The 21,654-nt window shown below is 35.3% G+C and overlaps 1 protein-coding gene and 1 non-coding gene across 3 annotated transcripts in view; both read left to right on the forward strand.

The window, feature by feature from the left end:
* si:dkey-98f17.5 overlaps nucleotides 1-21,654 on the forward strand; it is a 34,154-nt gene that overhangs the window by 294 nt on the left and 12,206 nt on the right. The window contains 6 exon segments of one of the 2 annotated variants that reach the window (NM_001128748.1): nucleotides 3,175-3,286; nucleotides 3,398-3,491; nucleotides 9,286-9,340; nucleotides 17,079-17,219; nucleotides 19,266-19,426; nucleotides 21,212-21,310. In NM_001128748.1, the coding sequence (NP_001122220.1) occupies nucleotides 3,175-3,286; nucleotides 3,398-3,491; nucleotides 9,286-9,340; nucleotides 17,079-17,219; nucleotides 19,266-19,426; nucleotides 21,212-21,310 (662 nt within the window). 2 annotated transcript variants of the gene reach the window in all.
* On the forward strand, nucleotides 16,680-16,761 carry mir22b (microRNA 22b). Its single transcript, NR_034191.1, has one exon. It is a non-coding gene; the product is annotated as a microRNA 22b (primary transcript).

Below are 21,654 nucleotides of genomic sequence, written 5' to 3' on the forward strand. Positions count from 1 at the left end.
AACGTCAAACGAAGTATTGAGCAGTATTAGTTTTATATGTCTAGGTTTTATTAATAATAGTGACTCATTCAAAATCTATGTTGAAAGGCTAGACAAATTTAAACATGATGTGGCAACACGACTTATATTGTTATATTGACCGCTCACGGAGTTTTAGGACTCGGTAAATGTTGACCAGTTGTCTCTGCATGTCACTGTGCTGCTGCAGGCTCAGGACAGTGTTTGAACAGTAATAGTACAGTATTTGTAAATCTGTAATTATGCTGAAGTGCTCCTGTTCGTCAAGTTCATCGAAACTGAAGGTCTTTTATTGGCCAATACCTACAGTATTAATAGTGTATACAGAAACCTGGTGCATACTTTTACTGGGTTTATTAGGCATGGGTTTGAGTAGAATGCCGATATTTGTTTTATTTTATTAAGTTCTGAACTCATTTATTTTTCTAAATTGCAAATGAAAGTATTGTGATTTAGAGCATTTTCTTTATAACATGACAATTGGTCAAAAAAAGCACTTTTTGTGATTAGAAATCAGGATAATTCCACCACCAAATAGGGCTTTCTTAATTTTTATATAGTAAATAGTTAAAATATTCCTCTAAAATGAATATCTGAAACATCTGAGGCGTCACGGTGGCGCAGTGTGTGGCCCGATCGCCTCACAACAAGAAGGTCTCTGGTTTGAGTCTCTGCTGGGTCAGTTGGCATTTCTGTGTGGAGTTTGCATGTACTCCTCGTGTTGGCGTGGGTTTCCTCCGGGTGCTCCGGTTTCCCCCACAATTCCAAAAACATGCTCTATAGGTGAATTGAATAAACTAAAATGGCCGTAGTGTATGAGTGTGAATGGGTGTGTGACTGTGTGGATGTTTATCACTTATGGGTTGCAGCTGCATGCAAGGGCATCCGCTACGTAAAAGAAATGCTGGACAGATTGGCAGTTCATTGTGCTGTGGCCACCCTAGATTAATAAAGGGACTAAGGTGAAAAGAAAATGATGATGATGATGATGAAACATCTAAAAAATGGCATATATATATATATATATATATATATATATATATATATATATATATATATATATATATATATATATATGTTACATGATATTGGAAAAATCTAACATTTGGATATTTTGTTATTCTGTAATATACATTGCGAAATGATTACAATTTCACCAGATGACTTGAATAGCTCTATTTGGAAATAATTTATGAAAAAAACGTATGAAAAAATCTACTAAACAATCTACAAGCATGTATAAATACTATAAAGTAAAAGATACAATTGAAATAAACATTTTTTTATAATTTTCAGAGTGTAACAGTATTCAGGTACGGCAATTGAATAGTAAAAATAATTCAATAAAAATAATTGTTATTAAAGTTAGATATGATTCAGTTTCTTATGCCAGAATGCTTATAAAATTCTCATGCAGTCACAGGCCTCAAAAATGCTAGCATTTATATATATATATATATATATATATATATATATATATATATATATATATATATATATATATATATATATATATACAGTTGCAAATATACTTTTTAGCCCCCCTTAGATTTTTTTTCTTTTTTAAATAGTTCCCAACTGATGTTTAACAGAGTAAGACGTTTTCACTGTATGTCTGATAATATTATTACTTCTGAAGAAAGTCTTATTTGTTTTATTTCTGCTAGAATAAAAGCAGTTATTCATTTTTAAACACTATTTTAAGGTCAAAATTATTAGCCCCTTTAAGCTATATTTTTTTTTCAATAGTCTACAGAACAAACCATCGCTATACAATAACTGGCCTTATTACCCTAACCTGCCTAGTTAACTTAATTAACCTAGTTAAGCCTTTAAATGTCACTTTAAGCTGTATAGAAGTGTCTTGAAAAATATCTAGTCAAATATTATTTACTGTCAAGATTTATTATTTACCGTAAAGATAAAAGAAATGATCAGAGATATTATTAGAGATTAGTTAATATAATGTAAGTTATATAATAGTTAAGAAATGTGTTCAAAAAATCTGCTCTCCATTAAACAGGGGGGCTGATAATTTCGGGTGGGCTAATTGTGACTTCAAATATATATACCTGTAGTGTATATATATATATATAGTGTGTGCTTGTGTGTGTGTGCGTTTGTGCTTGGGTGTGTGTGTATTCAGATGTTCAAATTCATTTTAGACCAATATTTAACTTATATAAATTAAATAAACATAAAAAATAGATTTTAAAATAAATTTTTATTTATTTATATTTATATAAATATATATAATATTTGGAGGTACTGTCTTGTTACAAGTGCACATACTATACTTATCATAGTAAACTAAGTAACCTGGGTAATAACCATGTAAAAACCTATGTATTCCTTAGCCTGAACCTTAAGTCATGTAGGTACCATTTGTAAACCATTACATTCGTACTTGTAATTTTACTCAAACATGTACTGTAAAAAAATCCAGGGTTCCACACAATTCATTCTTGCTATCCCAACACAAATCGATTAAGTTAATTTAATTGTTTTGACAAATTAAAGTGGATCGAACATAAAACAATTAAGGTGTCTCATAAAAAGAACAGTGTTGTTTCAGCTCATTTTCAATAAGTAGTTTGAACAAACAGCAACAATAATTTTGAACATAAGTGGTTAACTTCACATAGAGCTCTCTCTTTGTCTGTGTGTGTGTGTGTGTGTGTGTGTGTGTGTGTGTGTGTGTGTGTGTGTGTGTGCGCCCGTGCGTGTTTGCGTGTTTGTGTGTGTGTGGAGTTTATTTGCAAGAACATTTCTCCATTTTTATTAATTTACGGACATCGTATTTTTCAGTGTTTATTAAAGAGTAAAATTGCAAAAAAATACTTTTATACTTTTTAGAAATCATGTTTTTATATCGTTTCTTGAAGAATTTAATTGAAAAAAAAACCCAAATGGCTTTCTAAAAAAAATACAGTAAATGGTGGTTATCTGTTTTTGCAAATGAACTCTTTAGTCATCAGTTATTCCTTACATAAAGCAAGTCATATTGGTACTTTTGTATTTAATGTGAAATGTTGGTGTAATAGAAATATTAGTAATAAAGTTTCATACTTCTTTAATCGTGAATTGTTGTTGAGAAACAGTAAGGCGTCATCGTGTATTAATAAAAAGGCATGTTTGTCTGCATTTGTTTGACAGGACTGGTAAAAATTGCAGAGAGCTTGGGAGTGAGACTTTTACCGCCACGCAAAAAGATTATCGTTATGATTATGGGAAACCATTCTGCTGGAAAAAGCTCCTTTATTAACTGGTAATTACAAAATAATAATAATAATTTTGATAAAGTCTGAATGTGTAAATGAAAATGGGCAAGAAATATTATTTAAAAAGGTAAAAAAGAAAATGTGTAACTATTTTTCAGGTATGTGGAGGAGCACATACAGAAGACAGGTGTTGCCATAGAGACACAAGGCTTCACGTTTATAACTAGTGGAAGAAAACGAGAGTCATTAACAGTAAGTACTTTTTCATGCACAACGAAAAGCCGATTATTGTGAGAAAGCTGCTTAGGAAAGTACATATTCATCTGTTTCAGTCACATGGCTTTTTACACTCATATTTAACCCTCTTGTTGACTTACGGGTCACTATAGAAAAATCTTACTGCCTAAGTTTTTTTAGTTGAATCAAATTAACTTTTCTAGACATCTATGCTTACATCAGTCAAACCGACTAAAAATATTCAATTAAACTTTATATAACTGTTCAGCAGCTAGCTCTCTGCAACTCTCACATGGTCGCCCACTGAAGCTAATGCCGAGTTCACACTGCATGATTTTCAAAGTAACATTTTCACAGTGCTTGACTATCTGGGTTAGCATTCTGTCGGGGTTGTGTTTACACTGTAGGATAGATCGGTGACAGGAGGTTTCACATTGCATGACTTTATAATAGGAAGAGTCGCTGACAACTTTGTCCAAACTACATCTCAAAACCAAACACACGAGAAGTGGCGTGGAAACAACGGGAGGTCGTTGTATATCTTTTATTATTTACAACATAATGATAAAGAAGCATTTAAAAAGGTAGAAAATGTGCTTATGTTGCTCACCTGGCTTTTGCAAAGAATTAGCAATTTCTCCTTAACTTTTTTTTACATTTTTTGACCCGGTTGGGGTATTGCTCAGATGACACGTTAAACAGACACAAGTGCTTCTGCCAAATTTCAACTAGTTTTTCCTTCATTTCTATTGTCCAAATAGATTAAAAATGAGCGCTTTGAACTTCTCCTTTATCCTCCTGCTGGCCTGCAGATACCCATACTAGTGAATGCTGCTCTCTCATTGGCTGTAAGGGATCTCCGATGTTATTTTCTATCAGAACACATTTCACACGGCATGATTTGAATCCAGATATTTAGCACGGCAAATATCTGATGGGTGTCAGTGACTCATCTGCGATACTCTTAGATTGCATCTTTGATAGTTCATACTGTGTGATTTGTTATTCACGTGAACGAGCACCGATTTGCCTGTGATTTGAGGAAATTGTCGGCAATTACTCAAAACTTGTCAGTGAGTCAAAATCGGGGCTAAAATCATGCAGTCTGAACTCAGCAAAAGCAGGACTGCACCTGGTCGGTAGCTGGATGGGAGACCACATGGGAAAGCTAGGTTGCTGCTGGAAGTGGTGTTAGTGAGACCAGGAGGTGGCGCTCAACTTGAGGTCTGTGTGGGTCCTAACACCCCAGTATATTAATGGGGACTCAGTGAACGCCGTCTTTCAGATGAGACGTTAAACACGGTCATTAAAAATACCAGGATGTCCTTCAAAAAGAGTTTAATCCCGGCATCCTGGCTAAATTTGCTCTGACCTCTGTTTATCATGCCCTTGTAACCATCTCCATATCTTAACTGGCTTCATCACTCTGCCACCACTCCACCAATCAGCTGGTGTGTGGTGTGAAGTCTGGCGCAATATGTCTGCTGTCGTGTCATCCAGGTTGATGCTGCACACATGTGCTGGATGAGGAGATTCCCTACCAATGTAAAGAGCTTTGAGTGTGAAATGCTATTGGCTGTTTTATTAAGGGGAGGGGCTTTGTTATGTCCCACCCTCTCTTCATGTTTTGGTTGAGATTACGTCTCACATCCAGCAAACATACAACAAAATGCACATTTCAAAGCACTTCATGGGAATTCTGTTACTAACATTAACAATCTTACTTACTAACATTCTGATGAACGCTTGTTTCTGATTGGTTGATGCTAACCAAGGTAATCAAATATACATCTGTTTTTACCAGATTCTCACTTATTTTCTTTCATGCAAAAGCACAGACTTACAGTACAAACACAGTTTTGCTGTGATAATTTTCAAAGCGAACAGGGCAAGGTAAAATCACAAAAAAACTAAATTACGCCAGTGGAAATCACAATTAATGTCAAATATCTATTTCCTTCATCATTAGAATATGTAATAGAAACCAAACAGTCACCTGTTAGCTGTATTTCATAAAATAAGCTACAGAAAGATCATTCAAATAAAAACTCAATAGCTAAACCTCTTTAAATGAATGTCTCTATTAGGCATGGGACGATAAACGTCTTCAAGGTATACTGTGGTTTGGAAAAGTCAAGGTTTTAAAACCGCCAAATATTTTCTGTAATACCGTTCCTAAGGTATGTGTAAGGTTTTTTATTTACATTTTTTTAATACATTTTTTTACTTTTTTAGATGCAACAGTATCTCCATCAGAAAAAAATATCCAAAGAAGCCATTTAAATTGTAAAGAAATCAGTGTTTTTGAAACTAATGAAGACAGCAGAAGTCAATTATTCGTTTTCATTTTTTAGCCTGACTTGTTTACTGCTCCAAAATATCATAAATCTTTCAAGAAATAAAACATATTGTTTTCAAAGGGGAAAAAAGTTTTAGTTTTTTTACCCAGACATTTTAAAAGAATATATTATAGAGCAGTAATCTCAATACCGTGAAACCATTATATTTTTATCTAAGGTTGTCATACCATCAGAATCTTATACCGGCCCTTGCCTAGTCCCTATTTGAATTCTTAAAAGAGCAGTAAACCCATAAACCAAAATATACTCACTATTTACTTACACCCAAGTGGTTCCAAACCTTTATAACTTTCTTTCTTCTGTTGAAGATGAAGCTAAAAAGCTAACCTTATCTAGCAAAGACAAATACTATGAAAGTAAATGGTTACAGGTTTCTGGCTTTCTTCAAAATGTCTTCATTTGTGTTCAACAGAAGTCAAAGAGGTTTGCAAAAATGCGCGAGTAAAGGATTTTGGGTGAACTATTTCTTTGAAGACACTTTTGTATGGCTCAGTAAACCTGCTATAATAAGCAACAATATACTCTTATTTTAAGTATATATAAAGTAGAGCTCCTGAGAAATGTTTGTTTGCGTTCAGCTAATTATTTGCAGTAAAAGCTATAGGTGCACATTCATTTGATGCAATTGATCATTGACAAAAAATGTGTTACTGTTTCCTGTTCTCCCTCTGCTTTCTAACAAGTACAACAAGTCACTCTTCTTTTCTCTTTTACAAGAGCACGAAAAACAAAAACATTTTCATGAGCATGTACAGATGTACTCTCACTTTTTGTGCTAATTGAGGAAGAATTTCTTGTGAATGAATTTGAATGTGGTAAATTGTATCAGAAATATCTGAAAGTACTTCCTTTAGCTGAAAGCATTGCTTAGCAAATAAGTTAAGTTTGAAAATGTCAGTAAAGGCTCTGCAGTTGCAAGTGCTAAACGAACTTACTAATTACTGACATCAGTGACAGGTGTGAATGTGAAACCTTCAGCTCGTGTGCAGCAATGGCAGCTTTTCAAGTTGGCGCATCAGTAATCATGTCCTGTTTAGATTCTGTTAAGATTGAGACTTACAGAAATGAATGAGGACAAATAAGATCTTTTAAGTTTCGCTTTTGCTTTTACTATGTGATTAAATCGAGAAATGTATAAGACTTAACTCCCAGCTCACTTCCTTTTCATTTTTTCTGTTTTTTTTATGTATGTCTGCAATGATAATGAATGCTTACATAATAACTGTATTTAACTTTAAAATTGCACTGTTGAGGGAAACATTAGCTCTTCTGTTTTTTAAATTTGAATTATTTAAAATAAATATTTGCCAAGTGATGTTTAACCGAGATGTTTAACAGAGACAGAAATGTTAAAGTTTTTTTTTTTTAATTAATTAGTGTTTAATAACTACTTTATTTTATCTATGTCAATATGATATGCAGTACGTAACATTTTACAAGTTATTTTGCAAGATACCAATTGATTTATTTACACTACCTGACAAAAGTCTTGCCGCCTATCCAAGTACTATAGGAACAACAAATAATAACTTGACTTCTAGTTGATCATTTGGTATCAGAAGTGGCTCAGGCCCCTACGCTTATTTAACCAAAATAAAATATGATCATGCCTTGATTTTTTAACTATTTCATTAGGACAGTAAAGTCTGACTTTGCTCAGACAAAAGTCTTGTCACTTAACAGAAATAATGTCTAGTATAGAATATAAAGTCATGCTGCAGTGGAAAAAGAATAAATATTGTGTCTGAGTCCTATGACCTTGGAGGACTGCATCCATACATCTCTGTAATGACTCAAGTAACTTAATAATAAAGTCATCTGGAATGGCAAAGAAAGTGTTCTTGCAGGACTCCCAGAGTTTATCAAGATTGTTTGTATTCATCTTCAATGCCTCCTCCATCTTACCCCAGACATGCTCAATAATGTTCTTATCTGGTGACTGGGCTGGTCAATTCTCGAACACTTTGGCTGACATATGTGAAGGGGCGCTATCCTGCTGAAGAATTTGCCCTCTCCTGTTTGTAATGGGCTGCACAAATGTCTTGATACTTCAGGTTGTTGATGTTGCCATCCACTCTGCAGGTCTCTCGCATGCTCCCATACTACATGTAACCCCAAACCATGTTTTTACACTCTCATTCACACCCATACACTACAGACAATTTAGTTTATCCAATTCACCTATAGACTAGTGCATGGCTTTGGACTGTGGGGGAAACCGAAGCAACCAGAGGAAACCCACGGGAACACGGGAAGAACATGCAAACTCCACACAGAGATGCCAACTGACCCAGCCGAGGCTCGAGCCAGTGACCTTCTTACTGAGAGACGACAGCGATACCCTCCGCACCACCGAGGGGTTAATGTTATTGATTCTAAAATTTAAAAATGCTTTAATTACAGTCAAACTAAAAAAAAAAAAAGACTTTCTTTAGATAAAAAAAATATCTAGAATAGGAAATTCTGTGAACATTTCCTTGTTCTCCTAAACATCACTTGGGAAATATTTTATAAAGACTTTAAATTACACAGGAGAGCTAATAATTGTGCCTACAACTGTATATTCATTTATTATATTTGACAATAATACTGTTTTAAATCTTCAAACTTATTTAAAAAAAGAGTGATGTCTTTATATAGTGGTCTGTCGTATAAGTGAATGACTATAAGTTTATAAATTCTTTGAAAATCTTTAAACGATGTTGAACGATTTAGTTCTCATGTAAGACGAATTTATCTGAGTAATTTTCACATGATTTCACAGGGTTATGCATGTCAGTATGGTCTCATTTTTGCTTACTTTTAGGAATTGTAGTAGAACCTACTGAAATATTTGAACTTAGACCTCTGTTAGAGCTGTAAAAGAGCAACATGCTGAACCAGGGATGCAGTATTTCTCTAATAGTATCAAATACGCAAGGAGAAAAGCGGGACAAATATTTTTACCTTAAGATGGCACGAAGGAAAGCCGTACATGCCTGCATGCTGTTAAATAGCAGACCATATCACAGATTAGTCAGTCACTACTTCTGGAAGCAGAGGGGTTTCCTTAAAGACACAGCATCTTTTTTTTCTCCAAGCATGAAGGACTCTCCCTCTCTCTCTCTCTCTCTCTCTCTCTCTCTCTCTCTCTCTCTCTCTCTCTCTCTCTCTCTCTCTCTCTCTCTCTTTGTTTAACTCGTTCTGTCTCTGTTTCTATGAAGACCTGAACAAGAGTAATGTAATTACTATGAAGGTGTGAAATGAAAGGTTTATCAGATTTTTACAGGAAGATCTGAGCAGCAGAACAGGAAGAGCTGCAGTGTGTTCGAGAGAGAGAGAGAGAGAGAGAGAGAGAGAGAGAGAGAGAAAGAAAGAAGGAGCCTCCCTACAGCGGGCCTGTCTTCTGACTTCACACCACACACTCCTCACCTCTGCTTTCTCAACATGTTTGCTTCTTTTCCACACAGGGAAATGCAACGTTACACCTATATCCACATTTCAGACCTCTGCTGGAGTTCAAAGGTAGGAAATGATCATTTAGGATTGATATTTGGTAATGAAATGTAACTTTGCTGTCAAAAGATTTATTTGTAATGTATTTATATCTTCGAGATGTTATAATTTATAAGCAAGGTAGAATATATCCATCTGCTGCATGTGTTTCAATGTAATATATAGTAAATGTACCTATATTTWWTATATATATATATATATATATATATATATATATATATATATATATATATATATATATATATATATATATATATATATATATATATTAATACATTGATAAACGCGCAGCAGATGGAGATATTCTACACTGCTTATGAATTATAACACAATATATTAATACATTGATAAACACGCAGCAAATGGAGATGTTTTACACTGCTTATAAATTATAATATCTCGAAGGACTATATATATATATATATATATATATATATATATATATATATATATATATATATATATATATATATATATATATATTATATATTACTGCAGGCAAAAACGCCAGTCAATATTTGCTTTCCATGAAGTGTTTCGTTAAGTGAATGGACTATATATATGTATTACTAATTGTTTGACAGCAGTAGGTAAATATTTTAACAACTTAAAACGTTTTTATGTATTCTCGTATAATTGTTACAATTGTTTACATTTTACCATTTCATTATTTTATTTTTAAAATATTGCACATATGCATTTTTCTGTGCAAATATTCCTTTGTATTAATCAAATATCAAAATATTTTGTACCACGTTTATCAGCAAAATGACACCATTTAGGCACAGTATTAGCACCACATAGTACCGTAATAAAATAAAAAGAGAATTTCAGGAATTGGTCATTGGTTATAACACTTGAGCATGAAGTTAAAGTGACAAACGCTCCTACTGTATATTAGTAGCTTGTACAGCCTCGCAAGCTATTTTCATGATTTATTGCCTATAAATTATACTTGGCTTGAAAAAAAAAATCAAAATGTCTGCATCTACAGTGATGACTAACAGCGCACACTGAGTCATGCCAGCGTATGTACGGCCAGCTCTGGATCCGCCTGAGACTGCGAAACATAGCAACACATCTCATTCACATGCACTTCAGCAAAACTCCCTCCGGCTCTGCTGACTTTACGCTTTTCACTGTGCATTTATATAACCGTAGTCCAGCATATCTTGGGCAGTGATGGTGCTTCGCTGGCGTAGGTGAGTGATCTTTTGGGCGTGTCAGAGGGCATCACTGATCGTGCAGTGCTCCGTCAGTGGGCAGTGTGGGTTCAGCCGGTGCAGAGAACCAGAATGAGTCATTCACATTGACAACAGTGCAGCAGCGGTGGGATACAGAGAGAGAAACGTCTTCCCACGTTACTGCTGGAGAGAGCATTTGATGGATAGTCGAATATAAAAATATAGAACGAAATCACATTGTAGAACAGTTGCATGAGTCAAAGTCAAATCTGGAGAAGCTTCCATAAAACAATACATTAAAGGGATAGTTCAAAATGTTGGAAATCTGTAACCATTGACTCCTATAGTGTTTTTCTTACTATGAAAGTCAATGGTTACAGCTTTTTTATCAGAATGTGTTTTTGTGCTCAGAGGAAGAAACATATTCATAAAGGTTTGTAGGCACTTGAGAGAGAATAAATAGTGAGTAAATAAAATGTTTCCTTTAAACATGCTTGCATGCTTCCATTTTTTTATGTATAGCATTTCCTGTATTTTAAGGTGTGACACCGCAGGCAAAAACACATTGAAAGTCATTATTTGCTTTCCATTATGGGTTTGGTAGGTCTAATATAAAGAAAACATTCGATATATTCGAGCAAATATGGCACATATTTTTATTTCAAAACAAGAATTTAGAGCCTGACTTTGTTCGATGTTCATGTAACAGTGGCCAGCTAGCGAAGTGCTACGCAGGTAAACCTCACTCCTTTGGTCTCTAAAGGTGCTTTATTGACAGTAGCTAGAGGCCATGGTCTTTAGCCAACTCCTACTCCAATGCGAGGAATTGCCGGTTCAATCCCAGCTCAGACCGGGCTGGGTGCGGTAGGAATGGTGGGTTAAATGTATGGGGGCTCGTCCGGGATGGGAGTGATGTTTAGGGGTGAGTGTAACGGAGGTCAGCTAGCGAAGTGCTACGCAGGTAAACCTCACTCCTCTGATCTCTAAAGGTGCTCTAGTGACAGATGCTAGAGGCCATGGTCTTTAGCCTTCTTGTTAGAGCAATTGACTCCCATGCAAGGAATCGCCGGTTCAATCCCAGCTCAGACCCGGTTGAGTGCAGCAGGACTGGTGGGTTACACATCTGGGGGCTCGTCCGGGATGGGAGTGAGGTTTAGGGAGGTGAGTGTAATGGAGGCCAGCTAGTGAAGTGCTACGCAGGTAAACCTCATCCCTCTGACCTCTAAAGGTGCTCTAGCGACTGACGCTAGAAGCCATGGTCTTAGCTTCCTTGTTAGAGCAACCGACTCCCATGCGAAGAATCGCCGGTTCAATCCCAGCTCAGCGCAGGTTGTGTGCAGAAGGACCGGTGGGTTACATCAGCTTTTTATGGTTGGAATGTATGCAGATTAGAACATTTATTTAAGTAGTGCCTCATTTGCATGTTTAGGAAAAAGCTTAAATACTTTTAGGACAAAAAACATCTTTGCAATTGCTTGTCCAGGCAATCAATTGTAGAAGTGATTGCTGTTAGTTCATTTTTTACTTTATTCACCTGCAGTGTCTTAAAGGGACAGTTTACCAAAACATGAACATTTACTGAGTATTCACTCACCCTCTAGTGATTCTAAACATTTGAGTTTCTTTCATTCTGTTGAACACAAAAGAAGATATTTTGAAGAAAGCAGAGTAGGAAATACAAATATTATGGATGTTAATGGTTACAGTTTCCAGCTTTCTTCAAAATATCATCTTTTGTGTTTAACAAAAGAACGAAACTCAAAGGTTTAAAACAAGTAAAGGGTGAGTACATGATTTTTGGGTGCACTATACCTTTAAGCATGTACAAGTCAGCTTGTGCTTTTGTTTTTGTTGTCTTCTTTGCTTATGAGCATGAGCGCATTGCAGATGCTTTTATGGGTTTGGAAATTGAAGGTTTGGCTTCTCTGTTGTTGATAAGGATGTGGGTTTGGCCTGGGAATTGTGATTGGTGCATGGTTTGGGTGTGGTTTGTCTTATCTCAGTAAGTTTGACACTATCATCTTGACTGGAGACTTTCCGCAGTGGTGCTGCTGTGCGGTTTGGCCATGACGCAGCACTTTCTTGACCTTTGACTTTTTCCCTGGTGGACCAGATCCCTCAGTATCTCCTTCCACCTTTCGGCAGTAATGTCAGCAAGGCGAGATGTGTCTCTCCAGTTACCTTTTCACCTTTAAAAAGACTCAAGGATCCCTCAGTGATTATTGAGCCTATCATATGCACATGACTGCATTTGATTTTCATGACATAGCGCCCCAGAATGAGAGCAGCTGGTTCATTACCATTTAAAAGTTAAGAGTTCAGGAAGATTGCATCATTTTTATTTGGTAAGGAAATATAATAAATTTTCTAAAGTCATAGTAAAGTAATATAAAGTTAAAAAATTACATGTTTATATTCCTTTCTAGATAACACAATACCATTATTTTAACTTTAAGAAATATTTGGTGAAAGAAGCCTGGTTTTCAATGACAACATATGAAAAAAATCTCTAAATTACAGTGTGTGTGTGTGTGTGTGTGTGTTTGTGTGTGTTTGTGTAATATTTTTACTTTTTTAAATGTTTTTTTTTTTAAAAAGTGAAGAAATTTATCAAAACAGTCAAAAAAAAAAAAACCTGCAGCATTTTTTATTTATATTAAAAACCTTTAAATGCCATCTATAATTTTCTTCTTAAAGGTTCAAGAAACCCTGGAGTACTTTTTTTTGAGATTTTAACAGATTTGTGTGTGTGGATAATTTTGAGCTTTTGTCTGCTAATTTCAGCTTCCGGGTTTAAAATGATTTTTGGGGCGGAATCAAAATCAGTGATGTAGCGCAAAACTGCAAGTGCAAAGATGTCAGACGCGTCGGTTTCTCATTATTATTCGTACTTGAGTTTTCTTGTCCTATGAGATAGAGCTGCACAATTAATCGTTAAAAGATCGCGATCTCGATTCGACCCCCTAGACGATCTTAATCCAGCATTTCCACGATTCTGCCAATCATATTTTTGAGTTCAGGAGAGAAGAAAAGGCGGCTGCACGAGTCTTTTCATTAATTCACATACGTTGCTCAGTGACATTGACACCTCCAAATGATGTTGAATGAGTCGCATACTGTATTTATAAGGTATAATTCACCTAAAATTTTTTGTCTTCATATAATGATGTTTTCGCGGCCGGGAAATCACACGTGACGTGAGCTGCTGACCGTGAACTGTTATAACATCTACTTAATGATAGACGCGTGTGCGTCTACTTTAGTAAACAGAACCTGCATATGTTGCCAGTAACAGGTAATACAGTTGTAAATATTCTGTTTGTGGCACAGAGTGATGGTTTGGGAGCCGCGCGCGAAGTATGAACAAGCACTTAGCTGTCAAAATGAAACCGAAAGTGTGCACTTCATTTAAATAATCATATCGCATTTTAGAGTTATGATTGTGACAAGCATTTGATATGTTTTTTTTTTTCTTTCATAGCGAACCCACAGTTGTGCATGAAAATAAATGTTTACAATGTCAGTATGACTACTGTAGTCTACATAATGTTGAATATAATCTGATAATGGCAAATGTCTGATTTTACCAGTGAATAAATTTGTCTAATATGACAGATTGCAAGCATATATCTCAAACATAATAATTCAACATCAGAATTATTATAAGTAGAATAGAATTATTTATAGAAACCAGTAGACCTACACATAATATTATTATCGATGTTGTGCCATATGCTTGTTTTTACCATACCTTTATTTTACATCTACAGAATCGTGAGAAAATCGTGATCTTTATTTTAAGCAAAAAAATTGCGATTCTCATTTTAGCCATAATCGTGCAGCTCTACTATGAGAAGAGCTGGCTTCTTAATTATTCATGACTGCGCGTGCTTTCTGAAGGCAAGGCAGACCTGCCAGTGCCAAGCTGTGAGACACTTTGATGACTGGGTTAGACCGCGTCCACAGACTTGCGGCACACAGTATTTAGCTGTTCATGAAGGGTCGTATGTGTTTGTTTCCATGATCCATGGGGTTTGCTGCTGTTTTTGCCTAAATTCTCCAGATTACCAACCGGGCTAATTGTTAAAATAGACAGGGCAAGAGACCTGCTGCACTGAGTCTGCATTCAGACCCAGGGATTGATGGAAAAGTCCTCATTCATAGTGTTTATATGAACACGATTATCTTTATAATGATATAAATTGTGGTTATCTGTATATGAAATTACGAATAACAAATGTAGCAGGACATTAAATTACTGTTTATTTCTTTGCATTTTAACTTTGTAAACTATAAAATCATGCGCCTCCTTACGGTTCGTGTCTCATTTTGTGAGCCGACTGACAACAGTTGTTCGCTCCCCTGCTCTGCTGGCCACGCCCATCCCTGGCCTTTGCTCGCAGAGCTCCACGCCCATTATGATGCATCTTTTGAAAAAATTCTGACGTAGACCTGAACCGAAAGTGGGGGGTTTTATGGTCTTTTAAATTAGCATTTCTTTCTAGCTTGTGTGTGTAAGTTCATTAATATTACGTTTATGGAAAATAATAATCCCTTTTCATGGTATTTAAAGTTAAATAACTCAACATAAACAAAGGAGACTGAACATTTTTTTAATTTTCTATGGAAATTTCAGACATCACTTAGAGTTTTTTGCATCTCAACACTTCATGTATTATATTGTAAAATACTGAATTTAATGTCAACATTTTCCTTGTGTGTTTTTTAAAGAGTTCATACAAAAAGAGTAACTGCTGAGCAATAATATTTTACACTCGTATTCCTGTAGTTTTTACTGTTTTGTAAAGAGAAAGAGCGAGCGTTTGAGAGACAGCAAGAGGTGGACAGACTGATTTGAGGGTGTGTTGGTGCACCTTTGCTGAATGTTGATGAGACAGAACAAGACGGGTTTGTGTAAGATCGAGCACACCTGCAGCCACTGTGTGAAAGAGCTTCAGTGTCAACCATCCGCAGATGACGATACATTTGATGAGACAAGAGAATCTGTGAAGATTCAAGGAAATCAGGAGTGACACAGGCCTCAATTTTGTTACTTTACTTCCTGCTAGTGAAACTACATTTTCTAAAAGGTTGCATTTCTGCCCCTACCAGTTTGACAAACGAAAACTTTCCGTTGTGAGTGAAATACACTACCAATCACACCAAAGTCAGAATGAGCATCATCGGGCCACCATTAAGCATCTGTCAAACTAGTTTGTTTGTTAGCTTGTTAGTCTGCAATATGTTCCACATGTTGCCTTTCATCAGGCTCATGTCGAAGTTTGCCCGATTCAGCATGTAGAATCAGTGACAGCCACCAGTGAATGAGAGCGCTCTGATTGGCTGTGCAGCTACAATTCAGAGCATGAGAATAGAAACTGAATAGACAAAGCTAACCAAACAGTAAGTCAAGAGGAGACTTAAGGAAGTTTGCTGGACTTGCTCACATTTCTTAACTATTTGTAAACTATATGGATTATCAGATTATTAGACACACTGCATTTGCATTAACGAACCCCTCTGTGGTGAACAAGAAACACTGTGAAAATAGTATGTAAAGGCTGCTTTGTTTATGGTTTTATGTGTGTAGTACTAGTTCTGGTTTACCTTTGTAAAATAACAATGCCACCTGCAGTTATGGAAAGATACATCCTCTCATGGTACGTTCACACCAGATGCGCATGAAGCATCAAGCACGAGTGATTCACATTTCAATGCAAAAACGCGGTCAGACATCCTCCGACACAAATGACACATGAATTGAATGTTTTGGGAGTTTGTTACTTAACAGATAATGAGTTCACTATTTGCTAATGCTTAATGAATGATTCATAGTGTGTAGTTAATATAAAGGATTACCGTAGCTTCTAAAAATGAATTTTTTGGGGGGAAATGTTAAATCGCAAGAAATATCATTATCGCAGTACTCAACAACAGCATAGCATATTGGATATGCCAGTACCCTAGTAGTATTAGCACATACACAGCTCTACAAAATCAGGTGTTGGTGCTGCCATCTGTATTATTTTAGCGGCACTGCTTTTAAATATCATTCTGGAGCCCTGTTTGATGAAGCATTCAGATTTATTTTAGACCATGTGGATTACAATGTTTTGAAACATGGTAAATGTTTTCAAATGTCTTGTCGGTATTGTCTGGCTGGCGTTACTTCACAGTCGTTCTTCACTGGCTAGCTTTATGTGGCAGCACCTTAAAGCTGCCAGTTGAAGAGCTGTTGTGGGTAACCTTAACAACAGACCACCCAAAGGGTCGTGGTCAGCAAGGTGGGATTATGCTAATTCTAATTCAGTTTGATTCATCTTTATTTCTATTGTGCTTTTACAGAGATCATGTCAAGCAGCTTAACAGAAATGTGGTTTTAGTAAACTGAAACAGATGAAGTTCAGTTTAGTTTAACATTATTGTCAGTGCTAATTCTAATGCCGTCTATCTGAATTCTAGCCGATGTTTAATTTATTTTGTGCTAAAGCACGTGATGAATCCATACTAATAATGACTCTCCGCGCAGTTTTATAAATGCCTGCAGTTGTATTATATTGTAGGTGTCACGGATTACCTGAGCGCTGAGATTTCCACATCTAAACAGAAGAAATTCAGCCTGGTGACGTTCGTGGACACTCCAGGGCTGGTGGATGGAGATATGGTGTACCCTTTTGACGTCAACAGCGCCATCACTTCTTTTGGTAAGGCTATATATCATCATTTTTGGACAACAAAACCTTCTGCAGGGTAGTTCTCTGAGGTTTCATATATTGCATTTGCATTTGTATTTAAGTAACTTCTCATGATATGGATTAAAATGAACTCTCTGGGTAGTCGAAGTAACTTTTTAATGAGCAATTTTCTTGGTTAAGGAGAGTTTTTAATGCTTTTTGTATTTTAGGCCAGTGGTTCCCAAAGTGGGGTCGTTTGGTTGTTTTATTAAATTGTTAGAATTACCATATTTTATCTATAACCTTCAGAAGATTAAAATTGTATTTAATAATTATATAAAAAACAATGTGCAGATAAAAAGCTTTATTAATATTAAATTAAACAAATTAATAAATGACTTTAAAAAGCATTTTGTTTTAGACTGTTGCACTTTGTGTTGTCATTATGCTCATGTTTATACAGGCTTTTTGGTGTGTGTGCATCGTTGTGTGCAATATTTATATATTTATAACCTCTTCCGAGGATAGTGGGGGTCGGCAATAACTAGAATTGTTATTTTGGGGGTCATGGTCTGAAAAGTTTGGGAAGCCCTGTTTTTCACAATGTACTGTATTATAGCTTTGCATACAAGTGTTGATGTTTTTTTCTAAAACTAAATGTTACTATGTTACGAATAAAAGTTAAATATTATATGTTGACTGGGCAACTGACTGAAATAAGTTTAAGTTGAACATACCAAAAAAGTCATTCTGTTTAACAATAGTTCATATATTTAGAATAAGATTCATATGATTATATTCATATTAAAAAATTGTATGATCTCCAAATCATTTAAAAAAAACTGTGTTTTTTACTATTTGCCTTGAAAAAAATATTAGCTATTTAAATAATAATGATAACCTATTGTTTATATGTATTTTAAGTAGAGGTTGGATTAATTATGTAGTTTCTTTTGTAAAAAAAAAAAAAGAAAAAAGTTATATACAGTTGAAGTGAATTATTAGCCCGCCTGAATTTTTTGCCCTCCTGTATATTTTATTCTCAATTTCTGTTTAACTTAAATATTTTTATTAACACATTTCTAAACATAATAGTTTTAATAACTAGTTTCTAATAACTGATTTATTTTATCTTTGCCACGATGACAGTAAATAATATTTTACTAGATATATTTCAAGACAGCTTAAAGTGACATTTAAAGGCTTTACTAGGTTAATTAGGCAAGTTAGGGTAATTAGGCAAGTCATTGTATAACGATGATTTGTTTTGTAGACAATCTGTAAAAATATTGCTTAAGGAAGCTAATAATATTGACCTTAAATGTTTTTTAAAAAATTAAAAACTACTTTTATTCTAGATGAAATAAAACAAATAAGACTTTATGCAAAAGAAAAAATATTATAGGAAATACTGTGAAGAATTCCTTGCTCTGTTAAACACCATTTGGGAAATATTTGAGAAAGAAAACAAAATCACAGGAGGGCTAAAAATTCTGACTTAATCTGTAAATGTAGTCTTCAGTTTGTCAGTTGCTACTTCTCATTTTAATTTAACACAGGAATCAAACTGGATTGGCCAAACCAATTAACTTTGCCTTCGCTGCTGAAATCAGCTTCCAGAAATGATCAGATGTGCTCCAACATTAGGCACATTCAAATCAAGACTTAAAACACATCTGTTTAGCTGTGCCTTTACTGAATGAGCATGGTATTACGTCCGACAGATCGCACTATTATTTTTTTATTTTCTTTTTCATTATTTTTTAACCTATTTAACACATTTATTTTTTTTATCTGTTTTTTTAATCATTTTTATTATTTGTTTTTATTTTCTTATACTTGTCTCTTTTATTCTTGTTTATGTAAAGCACTTTGGACTGCCACTGTGTATGAAATGTGCTATATAAATAAACTTGCCTAGCCTTTCATCACTTTTTAATGCTAATAAGGACAAATGTCAGTGGCATTTTGTTTCTGCATCATGCATTTAAATGACAGTAAATGTTTTGTAACAAAAATCATTTTTAAGTTAAAAGAATAATGCCTCTCATTTCACATATCGATGTGTGCTTTCAGGTGAGCAGGCGGACCTCATCTTCGTGTTTTTTGACCCGATGGGCCAGGCACTGTGCAAGCGGACATTAAACATTGTTGAGAAGCTGAGTGAGAAGTGTGGAGATAAACTACGCTTTTATCTGAGCAAAGCGGATGAAGCCGGGAAAGAAACAGACAGACAGGTAAATAAGTGTGTCTTTACTGCCCATAAAGGGATAGTTCACCCAAAGATTTGAATTATTTAATCATTTACTCAATCTTTACTTGTTTCTTTCTAGTTTCTCTTTCCCACTGTTGAACACTAAGTTTTGAAGAATGCTGAAAACCTGTAACCATTGACTTTCATCGTATTTGCTTTTTTCTACTATGGAAGTCGATGGTTACAGGTTTGCAGCTTACATCAAAATATCTTTGTGATATTGTTAAGGTTTATAACCACTTGAGAGAGAGTAAATAGTGAGTAATTTTAATTTTAGGGTGAACTATCCCTTTAAGATGAGACACTGCAGGCAAAACACAACAATTTGTCAACAATTCAAGTGTTTATTTCTTCAGTCATATCTAAAGAATACATTAGAGATATCCTTTTAAGCGTTTCTTTCAGTGATTTTTTTTATTAATTTGTGTGTGTGTGGATGTCAATCATAATATTGCAGAATATAAAGACATTTTAAAGACAATCTCCACTTTAACAGCACTTGCGTACACCAAACTTCAGTTTTATTCTGATCTGTATTTTGGAGGGAGGGGGTTCCAGAGACATATATTCATACATACCTGATTGATTATGTACTGTATACAGTGTTTGATTTTAAAAAAATGTGTATAAAACAAGCTTTTTGCAGTATTTTCTGAATTGTTTTGATTTATGAATGTTCAGATTTTTGAAAAGTCTCATTTGCATATTTTACTTAGGAAAACTTCTAATACAAAAACTGAGTCCAATTCTTAAATTATTCAATCAACTTTGTAAAACTATTCATTTGTTTACCCTATCGACCAGCAGTGTCTTGCCTCAAAACATGACAATTATTTATAATTCAAATCAATTTAAAGAGATAGTTCACCCAAAAATTTAAATGTACCACTATTTCTGACCCTCAAGTGGATCTTTCTGAGATTCTTTCCTCTGTTAAACACAAAAGAAGATATTTTTAAGAAAGCTGGAAACCTGTAATCATTGATTTCCATAGAAGGAGAAACAAATACTGCGAAAGTCAATGGTTACAGGTTTTCATTCATTCATTCATTTATTCATTTTCTTTTCGGCATAGTCCCTTTATTAATCTGGGGTTGCCACAGTGTATTGCGAACCATCAACTCATCCAGCATATGTTTTACGCAGCAGATGCCCTTCCAGCTGCAACCAATCGCTGGGAAACACACACTCTCATTAACACACATACACTACAGACAATTTAGCCTAGCCAATTCACCCATACCGCATGTCTTTTCGAACTTGTCTGGGAAACTTGAACACCCTGTGGAAACCCATGCCACCATGGGGAGTACATGCAAACACCACACAGAAATGCCATCTGATCCAGCCGGGGCTCAAACCAACGGCCATCTTGCTGTGAGGCGATTGTGCTGTTCACTGCGCCACCGTGACGCCCTACAGGTTTTCAGCTTTCGTCAAAATATCTTCAATACTAAGAAAAACATATACTATAGAAGTCAATGGTTACAGGTTATTAGCTTCCTTCAAAATATCTTCTTTAGTGTTCAACATAAGAAAGAAAGTCATGAAGGCTTTGGAACAAATAAAAGGAGAGGGTGAACTATCCCTTTAACTTTAGTAGTCTAATATTTTAATGACAAAATAAAAGTAGATCTGGACTAACAGGTACACATACAGTACAGTATAAATAAAACAAGCCATAACATGTAATGGTCTTTTCATTAATGTAGCATTAGATCATCTTTAATCAAATGTCTTATACATGATGTTGTTTGTTTTCTCACAGCGAGTGATGATGCAGATTGTTCAAGAGCTGTGCAGGAGACCTGGACTCAACAAATGTGGCTTCGAAATGCCCACGATATACATCCCCAACCCTCAAAAAGTAAGAGACTGCTGTAACAGCTACGGTTTTTCCTCCTAGAGCAGGAAATCAAACATGAGTAATGGACGCCTGCTCCTGCTCTGCTGTGCCAGAGGAGATGGATTTATGCCTCTCTGCCGCATTTACAATAATTAGTTCAGCAGAGAAGCTCAAACCGAACTCGGACGCTTCTCTTAAAAGCCCAACTTCAGAGAAATCTGGCTGATTAAGATGCGTCTTTGGGATAAATAGTTGATGCTGATTTTAGGGAATGCATTATATACTGTGGTCAGTAAGATTTAGTTTTTTCAAAATGCATTCAGTTGATCAGAAGTGACTTTAAAGATGGGTGGCACAGAGGCTCA

This window comes from Danio rerio, chromosome 5 (assembly GCF_049306965.1).
Source record: "Danio rerio strain Tuebingen ecotype United States chromosome 5, GRCz12tu, whole genome shotgun sequence".
NCBI lineage: Eukaryota > Metazoa > Chordata > Actinopteri > Cypriniformes > Danionidae > Danio > Danio rerio.